This window comes from Crocuta crocuta, unplaced genomic scaffold (genome assembly GCF_008692635.1).
Source record: "Crocuta crocuta isolate KB4526 unplaced genomic scaffold, BGI_CrCroc_1.0 scaffold291, whole genome shotgun sequence".
Taxonomy (NCBI): domain Eukaryota; kingdom Metazoa; phylum Chordata; class Mammalia; order Carnivora; family Hyaenidae; genus Crocuta; species Crocuta crocuta.
Genome location: NW_027527977.1, coordinates 2,449,244 through 2,469,425, shown reverse-complemented (window position 1 = coordinate 2,469,425; position 20,182 = coordinate 2,449,244). Strand labels below are relative to the sequence as shown.

Sequence of the window (20,182 nt, the reverse complement as noted above, 5' to 3'; positions counted from 1 at the left end):
CAAAATTTCTTGGAGAATTGGCTGCGAGAGTGAAAGTTGATGCCAGGACTTTTAAACTGAGCACCTGGAAGAGGGAGTTGCCATTTGCAGCCTCAGCAAGGATGGTGGGATGGTCTGTGAGGCAAGGCGAGGAGTTCATTTTTTGAATGTGCCCCTTGAGGAGCCTGTGAGACTTCTGAGGAGAGAGACTGAGTGGTAGTTGGGTGTGTGAGTTTGAGCTGAGGGCAGATACCCATTTGGGAGTCATCAGCCCTTCGCCTGTGATGATATTTAAATCCCTAGGACAAGGTGAGACAACCTTGTTCATAGAATGATAAGTGGTAGAAGGACTGAGTGTTGAGAGACTCCACGTGTCAGTAGTTGGGACATTCAGGAGGAGTCAGGTAAGAGGAGGCGAGACTTGGGGAGTAGGAGGAAAACGAGGAGAGGACAGTGCTGGCCAGTGAGGGGAAAGAGTTTCAAGACAGGAGTGACTGAGCGTGTCATATACTGCTGGCTACTCAGGACAGGTGAGAACAGAGCATCGAGTCTTGGATTCGGCAGTCTGGTGCCATTGAGACGTTCACAGGACTGGTTCTGACAGACGTGTCAGGCAAAGGCCTAGCTGGGGGGAGGGTTCAAGGGAAGGGAGGCCAAGAATTGCAGAGAGAAGGCATAGCCAGTTCCTTTGGAGTCTTATCGTGTGGTAAAATATTTATACTCTAGATTTTTACCATAAGGGGGGAAAATAGCTAGAACTGTGTAATTTTTTTTTTCAAAACACATACAGCAAATCATTCTGCGGTTATTACAGAGGATGGCTAATTGTGGGGTTAGCCAAAAGCAGGTTTTGAAGTATTTTGCAAACATGAGCTAGCTGCTAAAAGTCTCCTTGACTTCCCTTTAAAAGAAATAAAAGGGATGTTGAATGGAAAGAAGTGATTACATGTAAAAAGTGGTGTTCCTTTATTTATTTCAGAGGGGAAGTAACAATAATGATGGTTGATTGATTTTTATAAAATTACCCAAGGTCACTTGTGGGACATACTCAGCTTTCATGAACAATCATAATAAGCAACTTAAGGGTCACAGCCACAGGCTGATTTCAGTCCTGCTCTTTATTTCAGCACTGGGAAATGTGGTCAAGCTCTATAAAGTGGAGGAATAAAGTCCTCCCTCTGCCCTCCCTTCTCAAGTCACTATACTCCAAAGCAGCCCACTGGATATTTGTTTTAAGCTAATAAAGTGTGAGGATGTAACATTTGGGGCCTTGGCACAGGGCTAGCTTGAGTATAAACCTGACATTCTTTCACACTGAGAAGCTCTCCTCTCAGTTATCACTTGTAATTATTTCAATTAAAAAGAGGTGAATTCCTCAACAAACTCTCTTCATAATTTACCTAGATTTCCTTATACTTGCCCCTGATAAGTAAGGAGGGAAGGCTTTTTAGCAGGGAGAAATGGTTATCATACTAATTAATTAGTCCTGGTTTTAGTACTCTTGCCAACACCAATTATTCATTTTCTTTGGGCTGAGATTTCTCCCTTCATTATTGCCTTTATTACTTCCCTCAGTAAATGACATTTCTAACTTTCTACCCATTTGTTTTTGTGTGTTTAATATTTTGCTTGATGGGTCGAGGAACAAAGCCCAGGTTTATAAATTTACCCACTAATCCTTGTAATCTGCCTCAAATCCTGTTTGGCATGAGGCGAGGTATATCTACATTAACAAAATGAAAATAAAGCGTATATAAACAAGCCACAGGCAAACTTCACTTGGGTTAACACATGGTTTTATTTAAATAGAACTATGATAATTCTAATTAATAAAACAGCAACCTGGGAGGGTTTGCCAGAAGTAGATTCAGTATGAGCTATTTTGGAAGGTGGTCTTGGGTTCTCATGCTTGCTCTGCTTATTCTGTGCTGAGGGAGACCACCGCTCCCAGCTCATTCTCTGGACTGTGAACTATGAAGCGTGACATTGACCTCACAGGCTTATTTTGAAGGTCATTTCAGACAGCATGTCTAAAGATTTTTGACATACAGTAGTGGCTTAATAAGTGTTAGTGCCCTTGTTTTCCCTGTAATAGTATTTGAGTTTCTGACTGTGTACGTTGATACTCTTCCCAAGTGAAATTCCAAGTTCACTGCAGCATAGGTGGTGTCAGGAAAACATGAGCTCTATGTCTCCATCAGTGCCAAAGGCACACCCGAGTGCATTCTTGAAGATGTAGATGGCCAACTTTTTAGAGCTGTAAGGAGTCTTGGTGAGTGCATGGTTCTGTCCCGCATGGGAATGATGAGAAAACAGGCCATCCCCAGGCACTGTGTAGGCACTGTAGGACAGATTTGGGAACTGGGTAATCTGAGGCCTGGCAATTTTATGGGACTTTTCGAGGGTCATTCAGAGGCCAATAGGTAGAGTCTGCCTCCTGTTTCCACCACTTGCTCATCAAGGTCAGTTCAGATTTTCTGACTATTTATAATGGAGGAGTCATGCCCTGCAAATCCATGGTCCACCAGTTGAAGATAATTAGTTGGGACACTAATGACGTGTGGCTGTGAATGGAAAAGTTTTAGTAAACAGGTCACATTTCTTCCCTCTTGTTCACAGCAGGATTAATGACTATTACTGCATTTCTGATGATTATTCTTGTCATTGTGCTGACAACGGAAGGGAAAATTTAAGTCACAATTGCCCCTAGGTGCTTTGGAAGTCTGGAAGTCATGTGGTGCTGCCCTAGCATCAAGCCTATAGATCAAAGGACACATCTTGCTTCTTGAATAGTTGACCTGAGCGTGCATCATTGTGCCATGCTTCATAAGGAAAGGGTGAGCTGCCAATGGTGAGGTGCTGGAAGGAGGGGACCAGTAGTGCTAGAGTGATGGGGGAGCTGTGCAAATGAGTAGTGATGGCGCCAATGGGGCAAGTGCAGACAGTGAGTTTGACAGTAGCCACTTGACACCACTGCATTGTCTAATAGGAATCAGACGCGAGACTGGGGATCCACAAGCATCACTTCAAGAAATCCCATCATAGTTCTCTGAGGGAAGAACTCTCACGCTGCACATTTTACCAAGGGAGAAACTGGATACCCACATGGGGTGTGTTGTTCTAAATTGTGACTGAAATGAGAGAACACTTTCAGGGGTTGAATCCACATAAACATCCTATGACTGTTGCTGATGGTGTGTAGTTTGGGCTTTAGGAGGTTCAGTGGAGAGGGCTGAGGAAAATTAAAGGGCAATGTTAGAGCAGAAGGTCAGAGCTGAGGTGGCCTCCACATTTGGCTTGGGCCAAATGTTTACTGATCGCTATCTGCGTGCTAGGATGGAGGTAAACAAAAATGACTAAGGGCATCTTAGCCTTTGTCTGCTCTCCCTCTCATCTCTCCAGCATGTGTTTGAGTAAATACTTCCAGTTGTGATTTCTGGGAAACAACAATACAACTAAATACCTTGGCACATTGGATTTAGACTAAATTTAGCGAATGAAGAATCTTGCTCTTCACTGCTGCTCACTCCCTAAGATGCTCCTTTCTACAGAAGAATATGCTCTTAAAAATTTTTTTAATTTAATTTTTTTTGAGAGACAGGCGGAGAGTGAGTATGGGAGGGGCAGAGAGAGGGAGACAAAGAATCTAAAGCAGATTCCAGCCTGTCAGCACAGAGCCCGACGTGGGGCTTGAACTCTTGAGCAATGAGATCATGACCTGAGCTGAAGTCAGACACTTAACCGACTGAGCCAACCAGGCGCCCCCAGAAGAATCTGCCTTTTGAGCTGTTTTCTGTGTGTCCATAAAGAAAATTCAGATACTTAGGCCAGATTCTCTAAAATGATATAATCACTTATTGGTTTGCTCTGTAATTATATATATTGAGTGCCAACTACCTATTAGTCACTGTCCCAGACAGTGGTGTCTAGGTGGCGGCCTCAGGCACTGAAATACAGAGGTGACCAAAACACATTAGTGCCCTCATGAAGCATGCATTCTGGTGGGGGGAGGGCAGGCAATAAACACGTAAATAGATCATGTGCCTGATGGTGAGTGTTATGAAAGAAAATGTATTTGAGTAAGGAGCAAGAGCAGGCTACTTTGTATCACCTGGAGAAGGTAAGCCTCAGTGAGGACTTAACATTTTATTAGAAACAAGAGGGAGTGAGTCACAGGGATACCTGACAGAAGAACAGAGCAGGTCAGGAAACAAGTGAGGCCTGCTGAGAGTGGGCCAGTGTGTTTGAGGCAGGTGAGTGAAGTAGTGAGTTTTAGAAGATGATATTGTAGAGGAACTGGACACAGGTGGTAAATCATGAAGGGCCTTTTGCAGCCAAGGCTCAGGACTTTGACTTTCATTGTGAGTAAGGTGGGAAGCTGTTGTAGGGTGTGAAAAAGAGGGCCCCTGACATTTCCACTATGAGGTCAAACCTCTGACCACCTTGTTATAGGATAGAAGAGTCTCATCCAGGTTTTTTGCAAACCCCATACAGGAGCAAGATAGATTTAGTAACTCATGCAGGTTAAAGTGGTTATTTACATGGGATGCTTTAATTATTTGGGCATTACAGGGAAAATTCTGCATGAAATGCAGATGTTCTAAATTCTTTTAAAGAAAAGTATTATGAAGATGAAAGCATGTTGTAATATCTTAAGTATTCTCACAATTTAATTTTATTGTAAAATAACATTCCTACGTCACAGAAAACTTGGTTATTAGAGAGAACATGTCTGTATCAGTTAAGGTTATTTGATTGCAAATAATGGAAGCCAACTTTCTTTTACAAAAGGATATTTAGGGAGAATATATTGGGCCATTCACAAGAACTGATAGGAAGTCTGGAAAATTAGGTGTAGAAGTGATAATGGTCAGGACATTTTGAAGAGGCTTTGCAGGTGGAGTGGACCTCAGAAATAGGAACCTCTTGGGGTGCCTGGGTGGCTCAGTCGTTTAAGTTTCCGGCTTCAGCTCAGGTCATGACCTTGCAGTTTGTGAGTTCGAGCCCTGCATCGGGCTCTGTGCTGAGCCTGCTTCAGATTCTGTGTCTCCTCACCTCTCTCTCTGCCCCTCCCCTGCTTGCACTCTGTTTGTCTCTCTCTCAAAAATAAATACACATTTAAAAAAAAGGAAGCTCTTTTCAGGTTGATTTACATACCACCAGTGGCATTACTAAAATCTAAACATTTCTAGTCTTCTCTTCCCTTAAGCTCCAGATTTCCATTTGAAGCCTGGACACATGACATAGGCTATGCTGAGACAGGACACTGTGATTGACAGTTCCACTCAACTCTATTCAGTGAGGCAGAGCAATTTCTTAAGGAAATTAGGGTCTGTTATCAAAAATGAAGTAAAATGTATGTTGCCCAGCTAAAATGCTGCATATGTCATGGTAGCCCTAATTACAGTCCCTTTTACCATAATTCTTACAATTTTGCCATATTTTCTTCTATTCCTACTTCTTACTCACTTGTTTCTTAGTGTTTCTAAACTTAATTATATATGCTGCTTTTATCTGTTGGTAGATGGCCAAAATGGTGACATTCTTATTCCTTATTTGACTGGTCCTAAATTGCTGGGCATTTAGGATATTGCCATGAAAAAAACCATAAATAAAGAGGCGGTGAATAGTGAAAGCTAGCCTAAATTGGCTTAGTGGTATAGTGCTTCTACCCCTGGGGGTCCAATCCATATTCTCTTGTGCTTCTAGAAGAGAGAGCAAGATAAAATAAGTTAAATTCTAGTGAAAGTATATAAATAAAAAGAATTTCATCAGACATTGGAACTGTCAAAATGTGGTGAACCTTATCCTCCTGGGGACTGACAATCTTCTCTTTGGCCATTAGGAGGCAAGCTGATTTTCATGGATCCAGGACCTATTGAGCTCAAGGTACACTCCATCCTCATTTCTGATGGTGGAGAGCTCCAGATTGGATCCAAGGACAAGCCCTTCCAAGGCAAAGCTGAGATCAAACTCTACGGGAGTTCTCACTCTACCCCCTTCTTTCCATATGGTGTCAAGTTCCTAGCTGTGAGGAATGGAACTCTTTCCCTGCATGGTGAGTGAGACAGCGGACCAGAAGAGATGAGGTAGAATGGTGTCTAGACCATGTGCTGGTGATGGGGCAAAAGGTAAAACCTCTTCAAAATCTTTGGCTATCTGTTGCTGAGGCAACAAAGTTAATTACAGGATGGGCACTATTTCCTTAAATGAGAAATACTAGTTGTTATAATTCCTGTGGCAGACAGAGTACATTTAGTCCCAGTTATTTCCTCCCTTTGCAGTAAGGGGATTATACACCTCCACCAACTTCCAGGTGACTTTCAGTGCCTCCCAGTGGGTGGACCACACATCCCTGTCTTACAGGAACATGGGGCTTAGCCATGGACCTGCTTTGGTCAAGGAATGTGAGTGGAAGTGATAGACTGCATGGCCAACTAGAAGCTTTAAGAGCTGTTACAATGCTTTGGCCATTTTGCCCTTTTCCCTCTGCTTGAGAAGAGCCTGTCCCAAGTAGGGCCAGCTCTTTCAGCTTTGAAACCTGAACAAAGACAGTAGGGGCAAAGCTGCAGTCTGCCTACTTCTGTCATGAATGGGAATAGGAAATAATCTTTGTTATCGCAAGCCACTGAGATTTGTGTTAGTAGCTGCAGCAAAGTATAAAATGATGAGCTTTAAGTATCTCTCAGTGGATTCTGAAATACTTTGAGTTACATAGCATAAGCCAAAGGAAAATCAAAATGTAGGCTCCAGACAGGGGCCCGGTCTCCAGAAACATGGTGTCAACTACGTGGGCATTCCTATACTGGCGTAACAAACTAAAACCCCATTACCTACCATAGGGTAATTACTCTAGACATGAGTGTATAGCTATGCTGAGGACTCTGCTGTTTTGCTCTGCCAAGGCTCTATTACACAGTGGTCCTCCTCATTTGCGGNTAGATTGGAGAGATGATATATATATTATCATATATATATGTTTTTTACACTTGTAAAAGCAAGCTATTTTCTTCTCTGAAATGATGCTGCCACATCTCATTCATGTGAAGGAAACCTTGCGTGGGAGAGAGCTCAGTCACCTGGTGAGGGTTCCCCTCCCTAGGTCTCTGTCAGAGAACCCCCAGCCCAGCCTGCAGCTCATCAGCCCTCCCTTGTCCCCACTCTTCTGCACACCTGAGGTCTTAGATTCCCCTCCGGCAGGGCAGGCAGTATAACATGGCTAAAATCGTTACATAATTTCACTGGCCTTTTCCCAGGGCCAGACATGGGTCTGATGACACTGGGGCTTTAGGGGAAAACTAATTTTCTTTTGCTGTCAAGTATGCAAAACAGTGCACAACCTGATTCACTACTTTGCATCCAAAGTCCCTAATGACCCTGTGCTCACTCAGCTTCCTGCCATGATATAGTGAGATTCACCACCTCATGCACAAAAGACTTGTCTGGGAGATTTTTTTTTTTAATCCAGGTTTCTGGGCTTCATCCCCAGGGTCTGACTTGGAGGGCCTGAGTGGGCCCAAAAACATACATTTCAATGGGCCCCCAGGGCGATTTGATTCAGATGGCCCACTGACTAGCTTGGAGAGATGCTGGTTTTAGTGGTTAATAGTTTTGGAATCAGAAACCTGTCCAGTTCTGCCACTTATCAGCTATAACATTGGGCAAATTAAGCTTCATAAAACCAGGAAAACCTGGTGCCTACCTTGTAGACCTACTGCTTGTGAACTACTTCGAAGTATTTGGCATGCAGTAACACTCAAGCAGAATTAGTTGTGGCTATTTTATTATATTCCTCCCCCGACCAAACACTGAGTACCCAGTGTCAGTTACCTCATGTTTTCTTGTAGGGGGAAGGAGAGAGGGGTCTCTATTTCAAAATTTGGCACAGAGCCAAATTTTTCTCCTTATTAATTTTCTTGTCTACCACTCCTGATCAGAGCAAGAGAGAGGTTTTAGCTTGGGAAATCATGAAGTAGCAACATTCCCAGGCATCTTCTGTTCTGTTCCCAGTGCCCAGCTAATGCCTTTTGGTGTCAATGTCTGGTGGCGCAGCTCCTCCCCGGGGGGTGGAAAGACACCATTCCTGGGTGTGGTTATAANGACCTAAGCGAAAGTCGGACGCTTAACCGACTAAGCCACCCAGGCGCCCCTTCTGGAAGCCATTTGCATGGACCCCAGAATCGCCAGAAGCAGAGCACTGCCCAGCAAGGAGGCATCTTGCAGGCGTTTTATTCCTAATGTCCAATAGTGAGAGGACTAACTGATGAGTACTAATTTAACTCCAGCCCTGGTCCCAGAGAATCACACAAATGGCCTGTATGTCAGTGCTTTCCCACCTTCTGTCTCCCATCTCATTCTTCATTGCCGCCCCCGGAACCCTTCTGCTCCAGTTGATTTTTATCGTGGTTTCATATCGCTAAGCAAACAGGCTTTGCTGTTCAGCTGTCATGAGGAAAGATGGAGTTGAAAGCCCGTTGCATGTTTTTCTTTTAATATAGGGCCCCCCCACCACACACACACACACTCACATGCGTGCAGAGCCATCTTTCTCTTTCTTGGGTTTGGGAATAGATTGAGGGCTGTTCTGAACCTCTGATGGGGTTCAGATTGCTTAGTCAATTCTGTCAGCTGCTCCCTCTGATTGGTAATGTGACACAAAGGGTCTCCGGATTCCTCCCCAGTGACAGTCTGGGGTTTGGGTGGCTGTAGTCAATAAGGAAATTTCACTCTTGCCTTTTTCTTTCCCTACTCTGTCTGCCAATCCAGGTTCACTACCCCAAACCCAGTGCCAATCACCTGTCACTTTTCAAGGGGGTCGCTGTCAGCCTGGGCAACTGGAATTTTTGACAATGTAATTATGGCCCTTGCTTCCACAGTGGGAGTCTGAACAGGATGGTGGGGCTTTTATTGATTGTTCGGCAGGGAAATTTATCAATGTCTCTCATTTCATTTCCTGTTCCTCTCTGAGAAATTTGGCTGACAGTTTCTTAGGAGAAAAAGCAGTTTTACGGCCTTGAATGGACTTCTGTCTTTGTCCTTTTCAAGAAATTACAAGATACAGGCATTAAATATACATGGAAGTTTCTGAGAAAAGCAGCTATGTGGGAGAACGTTTGAGGAAGACACTAATGCAATCGTTAGGAATGTAAGAGTTTGGTAGGAACAAAGAAGAAAAGAGAACTAGTCTAAATAAGCAAGTTTAGATATGTTTTATTTTCCTTCTAAAGGCACCAAGTATCTTTATTTAAATTCTATGCTTTTTATAAGTATTGTATCATGGACACTATTTTAGTTGCTACAGAGCATCAGGCTGTCTTGAAGCATGGCACCATGTGCGTGGTGTAGACGTGTGTGTGGAAGAATGTTACTAGTTTTCACCTATGCTCCACAAAATCCAGATGTTTCCTGGAGGAGCTTCAGGGGTTCCTCCGAAAATGAAGTATTTGGGGGTCCAGCAATAAAGGTTTAAATTACTCAAGTAATCCATTCATTGCTTATCTGTATATTTGCATTCAAAGTAGTATTTCATTAGAAGAAAGAGTTCCACTGCTAAAATGGTGATTATAAACAACCGTACGAGCACATCCTTGTAACTGTGGCATGTAGCTCCTCCTTTGGAGGAGCTCTCTTTGTATGATCCCTTCTTTCCCCAAGACTGATAGAGTGCGGGGACTTTTCCTATCATCTGCGCTTTGATGTAGGATGAAACTTTACAGAGCCTATCTCATCTTAGAACAGTCCCTCCAACAATGTATTTTCAGATCTCTGCCTTTTTGTCACCTGACCAGCCACTTTCAGTTGGGTCTCCATCTATATCCATAATGTCTCCTCTTGCCCCTTGCCCTATTTCTTCTAGATCATGAGTCTTCCTCCTCTCTGTTTTCTGTCTCTCATTCCTTTGGGCTGGAATATAAATCATAGCAGTGGCATGATATTTTGGTGTGTAGCTTTACTACTCTTAAATTGCTCGATTGTAAGGGACAGGGCCCCATTGCAAACAAACTTAGAACAAAGGATTTAGGAGTTCTTGGTCAAGCCCCAAGGTGGACAGGAAGACAACAGGCCTCAGGCATGACTGCCTCCAAGGTCCCCGTGCTGTCAAGACTCACTCACAGTCCTTAATTCTATGTCTCTGTGCAAGCTATGGCTTCACTTGCTCCTATATGGCTACTGCATTTTCTGGTTTCAAGTGGACTTCGGTTTTCCACCACCAAAGAAAAGAGCTCTGGAAGCAAAAGATCCCGCTTCTGACATGTCCTCAAAAGGCCAATAGTAGCCTAATGACAGGTCATGATGCCTACCTCATTCACCTCGTTTCATCTCATTACATAGGCATTTTATCATCTCACATCATCACTAGAAGAAGAAGGTGAGTACAGTAAAATACAGTGAGAGAGAGCAGGACCACATTTCCTATTACTAGGATTGTTCTATTATTAGTTATTGTTGTTCATCTCTTATTATGCCTCATTTATAAGTGAAATTTTATCATAGATATGTATGAATAGGAAAAAAACAGGATACTAGCATTTGACACTATCTCTGGCTTCAGGCATTCACTGCTGGTCTTGAAATATATCCTCTATGGGTAAGGGGGAACTACTGTAAATGCTACAGCTTTTCTTCCACATCTTCAAGGATCTTGGATTTTCTCAAAATTGAAGAGTTTCTTTGTCGTCCCCTAGCACTTTTTATTACAAACTATTACCTGAGATTTCATGGGAATTTGGAGCTGGTGTGGTGTGTAAATTGTCCGTAGGTCTTTGCAAATGGTACGTTTTTAGGGATGGTTGAGACACTTGAAACTTCTAGACAGAAATCTGACTCAGAACAGACTTTATTTTTTTCTAATCTCTATCTTAATCCGTGTTCTGATGGGTCTTTTTCCCCCTTAATTTTATTAACAGCATCTGGGACACCATAGCTTTCCAGTTGATTTAAGTATTAAAAAAACGGCCAGTTCCAGGGCACCTGAGTAGCTGAGTTGGTTAAGCATCTGACTTGGCTCAGGTCATGATCTCGAGGTTCATGAGTTTGAGCCTTGCATTGGGCTCTGTGCTAAGCACTCAGAGCCTGGAACCTGCTTCGGATTTTGTGTTTCCCTCTCTCTCTACCCCTTGCCTGCTCACACTCTATCTCTATCTCAAAAATAAACGAACATTTAAAAAATTTTTTTAAATAAAAAAATCAGTTCAAACTCATTCAGTTTAAAACTTCAGTCTTGTTCTCATGTATTCCTCCCTCCTTTCTTTTTCTAGAGGCTTTGGTCTGGGATATTTTCAGTAGCAAGGGTTTGGCCTGCTCCCTTGGTTTTCCTTCTATCCTTCTTATTTTATATTTTCTTGGTGCTAGGACAGGTCCAAGATGTGAGGCAAGACGGCTCACAAGCTTTTTTACTGTACTCTGTGGTTGTGTCCTCTGTTAGGTGTGGTTGCCTCTGGATAATACGGGTTGACTGTTGATTCTTTCTCCAAAGATTTCTGCACAAGATCATTGAACCCTTGTGGGAGACCTTCCCAATGTGTTCCAGTGTGGAGGCCCACTCTGAGTTTGCAATGCCCTTAGGTCCCATCGTTGGGCCCATTTTGGGTGGAGTACCAGAGCATTAGCTCAGGGGAAGCTACCTTCTCCAAAATCCACTTGATCCAGAAGAACATTACCAGTTTGTCCACACCAATGATGCTCCACTCACTCCCTGTTCCCAGCTCCAGCTTTCCTTTTCCCAGTTATCCTTTCTCCTGTTCAGTAGGGAGGGGCAACACAGCAAATGTGCTACATGTGGAGACGTCCAACCTGGGGAAAAGAACCCAGTCTCTTCCTCCTCCTCCTCTTTTTTTTTTTAATGTTTATTTTAGTTTTGAGAGACGGGGGGGAGGGGCAGAGAAAGAGGGAGACACAGAATCTGAAGCAGGCTCCAGGCTCTGAGCTGTCAGCACAGAGTCCGACGCGGGGCTCAAACTCATGAACGATGAGATCATGACCTGAGCCGAAGCTAGATGCTTAACCAACTGAGCCACCCAGGTGCCCTGCCAGTCTCCTCTTCTTGCAGATAACCGTATGATTGCTACTTTCTAAGCCCTTTTTCTTTAAGTGGAAAGAAGGACCTCTATATGGAAAGGAGAAGAAAAGGTCATGGCCAGTTTACCCAGTCTGTTGACTCACCCCTATTTCTGAGAATTCCTTTGAATGTCCTCTCTTTGTTGCTCATATAGCCTAAGGTGGGGTCTGTTCAGCGATGGCTCAGATGGCAGAGTGAGATTAGTCTCCTTTTTGTAAGCCTCAAGGAAATGTCTGCTTCCTTACTTCATGGCTCACTTACAATGTGAGGTGCTATCATCTCTTTGTTTCCTGCTTTCACCCTCTTGGTTGGCTTAGGGGAGCAGAAATCCTGCTTAAGAATTTGCTACATTTGCACCTATATGAAAGGGTACTCCAAGGGATGTTGCTCTGAAAGAGAGAGCAGCTGTTGATATTTGCGTCTTTGTGTGTGTTTTGCTGTGATTCATTTGGGTTTAGGGATGGGAAGGAAGTAAGATCAAATTGAGGGAAAAATGGAGGAACAGTGATGGGGAAAATTTAACATTTGTTCGTTGCCTTCTGTAGTCTTTAATTATTTTTCATGCATTTGTTTGAAAACATTTTTTAATGTTTATTTATTTGGGGGGGGTGAGAGCGAGCACATGAGCAGGGATGGGGCAGAGAGAGAGAGACACACACAGAATCCGAAGCAGGTTCCAGGCTCTGAGCTGTCAACATGGAGCCCAACGCTAGGCTCGAACTCCCAAACCATGAGCTCATGACCTGACTGAAGTTGGCTGTTTAACCGACTGAGCCATGCAGACTCCTCTGTAATCTTTAATTCAAACAACTTCAATACAGCATTGAGGTTCTGGTCCGCTGGTATGTTGTGGCAGATCATCATTATGCAGTCAAGTTCACACTAGTGAGTGTGCTTCTAGTGTATTTGGAACCCTTTGCATGGTAGGATGACTGGTGCCTGGATGCCTGGTTCTCCTTTCAGAGCAGATGAAGACTGGTCCTTAATTATATGTCTCTCAAAGTATAACCAAGCCATCCAATGGCAGGTTAAGGTGAGAATTTTCTCTATTCTGTTGAATGCCTTAAAATAGTCCAAAATACAGCTGTTGTATGCAGAGTGGCAGAAATATTTCTGGTAGAATCTCATTGATTTTTAACTGAGGTAACTTAGAATCTATAATTCCTTAATCTGGACAAGATTGACCTTGGCATAATCTATACAAAGGGGCTCCTTAAATTAAGAGTATAACCCACACTTTAAAAGAGCTTACTTAAACACCTTAAAGTGAACATGCTGTTTTGAAGGTCTTTAGGATTTTAGGTGCTTCCTTGTAAATGCATACTGCTGATTAGAAATGAGTTCTGGCTATTCAATAATCCAAGTACAGCAGGAATCCCACTTAGAAACACATTGTAAGATACTTTAAGTTTCTATATATACCTGAAAGTGTTGGCATTAGTCAGGTGTTTTTTGGTTGCAAGTGACAAAAAACCCAATTCAGACAAAAGATAAGGACATTTACTGCCTCATATAAGTGAAAAAAATAAACTTGAGGCACAGCTGACTCCAGGTGCTCCAATGAAGTCATCAGGCTCTGAGCTCTAGACTCTGCTTTCCTTTGTGTTGGCTTCATTTTCAATCAGGTTCTCCCCTCCTAGAGGTGGAAACAGGTCTCTGCAACTCCAAATGAAAGAGCGACTCTTTTCCAATGGCTAGTTGACCCCTGAGCAAATTCTTAAATTTCTTTCCATCGATGTCGATGTTTACATTCCTCCTTTTGTTTTCTCCCCCTTAGCTTTTAACACTAGTGTATTATATATAATTCATTTGTCATATTTATTTTACTCATTCTAGAGTCTTCCTTAGTAGAATGTATATATCACGATGGCAGGGATTTTCCTTTATTATTTTTTAAAAATTTTTCACTTACAACATCTGTATTGCCTACAACAGTGCCTGGATTCATAGTAGGTGTTCAAGAAATATATGTGGTGTGAGCAACTGAATGAAAAGCTTGAACAAAAACCTCAGGATTCACTTTGGCTGTGTTTGGGTCATAAGCCTGTCACAAAAACTGCTGCTATGACCAGGGAAGAGGTATTCTTTTGGCCAAGAGGAAGCAAGGGTATGAACAGCCACCCAGACTGTGTTGTCTGAGGTTGAGGGAGGATAGTTTATTAACATTAGAGCTGCATTATCTAGTCAGGGTAAGAGAACAGGCCAGTAAAAAATAAAAGCTTGTTTACTTTTTAAAATATGTGACAATATAACAGTTTTACTCCTTGGAATCACAAGGTAATTTGGATTTGGAATTATAAATTAATAAGGCTTTACTGGACACCCTATACTAGTATATTCAAATTTATTTAGTTTGGCTAGGGAAAAAAAAAAGCTAACTGTAAGCAAAACCAAAGCTACATTTGATAGAAATGCAATTAATAGAAAATTTGGAATTAAGGAATATATAATAATGTATTTTCTAGATTTGATTATGTCTAGAAAGTGTTAGTAAAAGAAGGAGATTGATTTTTTTAAAATAGTTTATTGTCAAGTTGGTTTCCATATAACATCCAGAGCTCATCCCCACAAGTGCCCTCCTCCATGCCCATCTCCCCCCTCCCCCCCACACCCATCAGTCCTCAGTTTGTTCTCATCATTCAAGAGTCTCTCATGGTTTGCCTCTCTCTCTCTCCCCCACTATTTTTCCCCCCTTCTCCCCCACGGTCCTCTGTTAAGTTCCTCCTAATCCTCCTATAAGTGCAAACATATGGTATCTGTCTTTCTCCACCTGACTTATTTCGCTCAGCATAGCACCCTCAAGGTCCATCCATGTTGCTACACATGGCCAGATTTCATTCTTTCTCACTGCCATGTAGTATTCCACTGTATAAATATACCACATCTTCTTGATCCATTTGTCCGTTGATGGACACTTAGGCTCTTACCATGCTTTGGCTATTGTTGAGAGTGCTGCTATGAACATTGGGGTCCATGTGCCCCTATGCATCAGCACTCCTGTATCCCTTGGGTAAATTCCTAGCAGTGCTATTGCTGGGTCATAGGGGAGTTCTATTGTTAATTTTTTGAGGAACCTCCACACTGTTTTCCAGAGGGGCTGCACCCGTTTACATTCCCAGCAACAGAGTAGGAGGCTGCCCGTTTCTCCACATCCTCGCCAGCATCTAGAGTTCTCTGATTTGCTCATTTTAGCCACTCTGACTGGCGTGAGGTGGTATCTCAGTGTGGTTTTGATTTGTATTTCCCTGATGAGGAGGGATGCTGAGCATCGTTTCATGTGTCTGTTGGCCATCTGGATGTCCTCTTTGGAGAAGTGTCTGTTCATATCTTCTGCCCATTTCTTCACTGGATTGTTTGTTTTTCAGGTGTTTCAGGAGCTTGGTGAGTTCCTTATAGATTTTGGATACTAGCCCTTTATCTGATTGTCATTTGCAAGTATCTTTTCCCATCCCATCGGTTGCCTTTTAGTTTCATGGATTGTTAGAAGGAGATTGATTTTAAGATAATTTTCAGTTCAGGGGATTCAGGATCACATGAATCTTGATCTGGACTGGCCACTCTTTTGTGTAAATGTGTACATACAAAGCGGTGGGCAGCAAAGGCATCATCAGTCTTGAGTATGGCTAGCCCTTGAACAATGCAGGGGTTAGGGAAACTTATGTCACACAGTTGAAAATCCACATATAACTTTTGACTCTCCCCAAAACTGACTCGCTAATGCCTACTCTTGACTAGAACGAAGGCTTACTGATAACATAAGCAGTCAATTAACATATATTTCTGATGTTACATGTATTATATACTGTGTTCTTACAATAAAGTAAGCTAGAGGAAAGAAAATGTTATTAAGACAATCATAAGAGAAAATACATTTATGGTCCTGTGGTGGACCCATATATGTTGACCCGTGCAGTTCAAACCCCCTGGGGAATTAAGATCTGGCTGAAGCCAAAAAGAGAAAGAAACCTAATTACTATTCTAAGAAAGCTGGGATGGTGTTCATTGTTTTCCAGTAATCCATCAGCCAGAGGCCTGGTTGTCATTCTTGATTTCCTTCTATAATTCCCCATGTTGTGTGTCACCAAGTCCTGATTTTAATTCTTAGATAACTCATGAACCCATTTACCTCTCTGCACCCCCATTACTATTACCTTCGTTCATGATACCATCAATTTGTGTGTGGGTTTACTGTTTAAGCTTTCTGGTTTATCTCTTCTTTGCTGTTTTTGTCCCTCTCCAGTTCATTCTTCATCCTGGAGCCAAGGTGATATATATATATATGTGTGTATATACATATATACACTCCTATATATATATCCTACTCCTATATACACACATATATAAATACACATATATACATATATATAGTTTATTATATATAGTTTATTACATATAATATATGGTTTATTATATACATAATATATGGTTTATTATATATATAATATAGTTATTTATATTTGAGAGAGAGAGAGAGCGCGCGCATGAGAGAGGGAGCTCAGGCACACATGTGAGCAGGGGAGAAGCAGAAAGAGAGAGAGAGAGAGAGAGAGAGAGAGAGAATCCCAAGCAGTCTCCATACTGTCAGCGCAGAGCCCTGTGAGGCTTCATCTCACAAACCGTGAGATCATGACCTGAGCCAAAACCAAGAGTTGGATGCCTAACCTACTAAGCCACACAGGCGCCCCACCAAGGTGATCTTTTAAAAACAGATCTGTTGATATCATGCTTCCGCTCAAAGCTGTCCAGTGACTTCCCAATGTTTCTAGGATGAAGTCCAAAACTTCTAACTAATTTGAGCACTGATTACAGTGTTCTATATGACGTAGTGCAGCCTACTCCTTCTGTCTTGTTTACCAGCTCCTCTCCTACTCCTCCCTCCTCACTGCAGTGCTCCAGTCTTGGCAACCTTCTTTTAGTTTATTAAATGGTTAATAATAGTCTTGACTTGACATCTTTTACATTTTTTAGTATCAAAAGAAATTCAGCACTGCTAAGTAAATGGAATGCTACATGGGCTGGAGCTTGTGATTTTTCCTTCAAAGAGAATTCTTCCATATATATCATCAAAGCAGTACTATTAATAGTATTGCTTTCAGCCTGGTCATGGAGGAACAGTATCATTGAATTGGGCATTATATTTAGTATTTGTTAAAATTGGATTTTACCTAGATCCTGGCACTTTATAATTTTCAAAACTGCTTCTCATTCTTTGCTCTCCTTCAACTCACAACAAATCTGTGAAGTAGCAAAGACTGGGATTATTGCTTTCATCCTACAGATAATGAAACTGGGGCCCAGAAGGGGAGCTAGCAAACATTCATTCCATTCTCTTTATACACGTAAGACACATGCGAGCTCGCTTCTATTTTGCGTACACATACCCGGTGTTTACCTGTGGCAGAAAGATAGAAGATACTTCTTTCAGGTTTCTGGAAGAGTCTTCTCAAAATTTTCAGTTTATGTTGGGATTGCAAGTGGGGCTTTTCCTCTTTTGACTCCCTTTGTAGGATTCTTGATAGGGACATAAAGAACCTGTTTCTTTCCCAGTTATTTACCTTCAGTATTTTTATAACATTTTCTGGTCTGTATCATAGCAAATCTACAAGGTTTTTAAAAAATGGTTTCCACCTTTGGTTTCACACTTAGAAAACTCTTCCCTCTACAGAGGATATAAAACTTTACCTGTTTGTTTCCTGGTGCTTTTATTTGTTTTTCCACATTCGTGTCTTTAATTCAGGGTTAGCAAACTATGGCCCATGGGCCAAATCTGGCCCATTGCCGGTTTCTGTAAACACGTTTTTACTGAAGCACAGCCATGCCCATCCATGGGTTTAGGTATTATCTGTGGCTCTGTCATGCTGCAGTGGCAGCAGAGACTGCCTGGTCTGTAAACCTAAAACGATTTACTATCTGGCTCTTTACACAAAGACTTTGCCAACTCCGGCTTGATTCCATCTGGAATTTATTTTGATATAGTGTATAAGTCAGTTATCTAATCTTTTTTTTCAAATGGCTAGTCAGTTTTCTCCACACTATTTATTCAACAATGCAATTGTGGTAGTCTGAAAAATGGCCCCAAATAGGTTCCTGTCCCAATTCCTGGAACCCACCAAGTTCCCCTTATTTGGTAAAAGGGGCTATTCAGGTGCAATTAAAGATCTTGAAATTGAGAGGTTGTTGTGGCTTTTCTAGATGAGCTTAATATAAGCACACTGGTTTTTATCTGAGGGACACACGAGGTGTTGAAGAAGAGCATGAGATGAAATGACGCAGAGACAGTAGGGATGAACCCTGAGGACGGAAGAGCCCACAAGCCAAGGAATAGCAGGTGGCCATTAGCAGCTTAAAAAGGCAGGGAAACAGATTTTCCTCCCTCAGAGCCTCCAGAAGGAAACAATCCTACTTATACCTTGATTTTAGCTCAGTGAAACCAATTTTAGAATTCTAACCCTCAGAACTATTAGATAATACAATTACTAAGAAGATAAGTTTTAAGAAGATAGTTATTGTTTGTTACAATAGGAAACTAATACAGCAACATTTTCCTCAAATTGTAAATGTTACATTTATCACACACTCAGTTCTTATTTGATATAGGTGCAGGTTAATTTCCTTTATAAAAAAGTTTTTAGAACAATTTAAAAATCTGGCAAGGAATGTGAATAGACATCTCTACATAATTAATGCAAATGGCCAGTTAATATGAGTGCATGTGGAGAGGGCTCAGGTTTACCGTATGTTGACAGTAAAGAAAGATTCTTTTATAGTCTTGTTAATGGGTTTTCCTCTACATTCTCATTAGTAATTAAGAAATTAAAACAAAAGTGACTTTTTCCCTTAACAATCAATTTGACCAAGACAAAAGAAAAAAAAAACAGGTAGAAAGTCTGAGGAACTGGCATCCATGTATGCTCCTAGTAGATATTACAAGTGGGTGCGTCTTCCTGTCAGATGATTTGGCGATTATAACAAAAGGCTTACAAATAGGTATATACCTTGATATAGGAACGCCACTTTTAGGAATTTATTCTAAGGAGGTGATCATGAACATGCAATAAAAATTATGATCAGGAACGTTCACATCTGTACTGTTCAGGGGGGCAAAATATTGGGAAGAAACTGCATATAAAGAAATATGGGATCAGTAAAAAAAATACACATCTTTTTAATGGGGTGCTATGATACCATCTTGATGTTAAATTGTATATAATACAGATGAAAGATGTTCCTACTAAGAGAGTTTGCAAAAAATGGTATGTCAAGAATTATAGCACAGTTCTGTAGTATGTGTCAAACTATTCATTTATATGTGAAATTTTGTCAACTAGTGAGCATAGGAAAGAGAGGATAGGAAAGAAGAGACATAGTAATATGTTGTAGTAAGATTGCGATTGCTTTTGTATCTTCTTTTTGCTTCTTTATATATTTATATTAAATATTATATGTCAATTGCTTTTTATAAAAAGAAATTATGCTCTTGAAAATTAGCCCTTTATGCCTGAGTGGCTCAGTCGGTTAAGCGTCTGACTTCGGCTCAGGTCATGATCTCATGGTTCATGGGTTCGAGCCCCATGTCTGGCTCTGTGCTGACAGCTCAGAGCCTAGAGCCTGCTTCAGATTCTGTGTCTCCCTCTCTCTCTGCCCCTCCCCTGCTCAAGTTTGCTTGCTCTCTTGCTCTCTCTCTCTCTTGCTCGCTCTCAGAAATTAAAAAAAAAAAAACATGAAAAAGAAAATTAGCCCTTTGTTCCTCATTGTTGCTTCTACTCCATAAATTGTAGTAATGATTATCAAAATTACTATCTGGATGCCTGGATGGCTCAGTCGGTTAAGTGTTCAACTCTTGATTTCAGCTCAGATCATGGTCTCATGGTTTTTGGGCTTGAGGCACACGTTGGGCTCTGTGCTGGCAGCATGGAGCCTGCTTGGTTCCTTTCTCTCCCTCTATCTCTGCCCCTCCCCTGCTTGTACGTGCTCTTTCTCTCAAAATAATATTTTTTTATTTTTTTTAAATATTTTTTTTATTTATTTCTAGGAGAGAGAGAGAGAGACAGCATGAGCAGGGGAGGGTCAGAGAGAGAGGGAGATACAGACTCTGACATAGGCTCCAGGCTCTGAGCTGGCAGTCAGCACAGAGCCTGATGCGGG

At 41.7% G+C, this 20,182-nt stretch overlaps 1 protein-coding gene across 1 annotated transcript in view; it reads left to right on the top strand.

Moving 5' to 3' along the window:
* The window catches only part of PKHD1 (PKHD1 ciliary IPT domain containing fibrocystin/polyductin), a 487,578-nt gene that overhangs the window by 168,506 nt on the left and 298,890 nt on the right, over positions 1 to 20,182 (top strand). Inside the window, exon 36 of the mRNA XM_077752866.1 lies at positions 5,825 to 6,037. Within this exon, the coding sequence (XP_077608992.1) occupies positions 5,825 to 6,037 (213 nt within the window). The remainder of the gene's footprint in view (positions 1 to 5,824; positions 6,038 to 20,182) is intronic.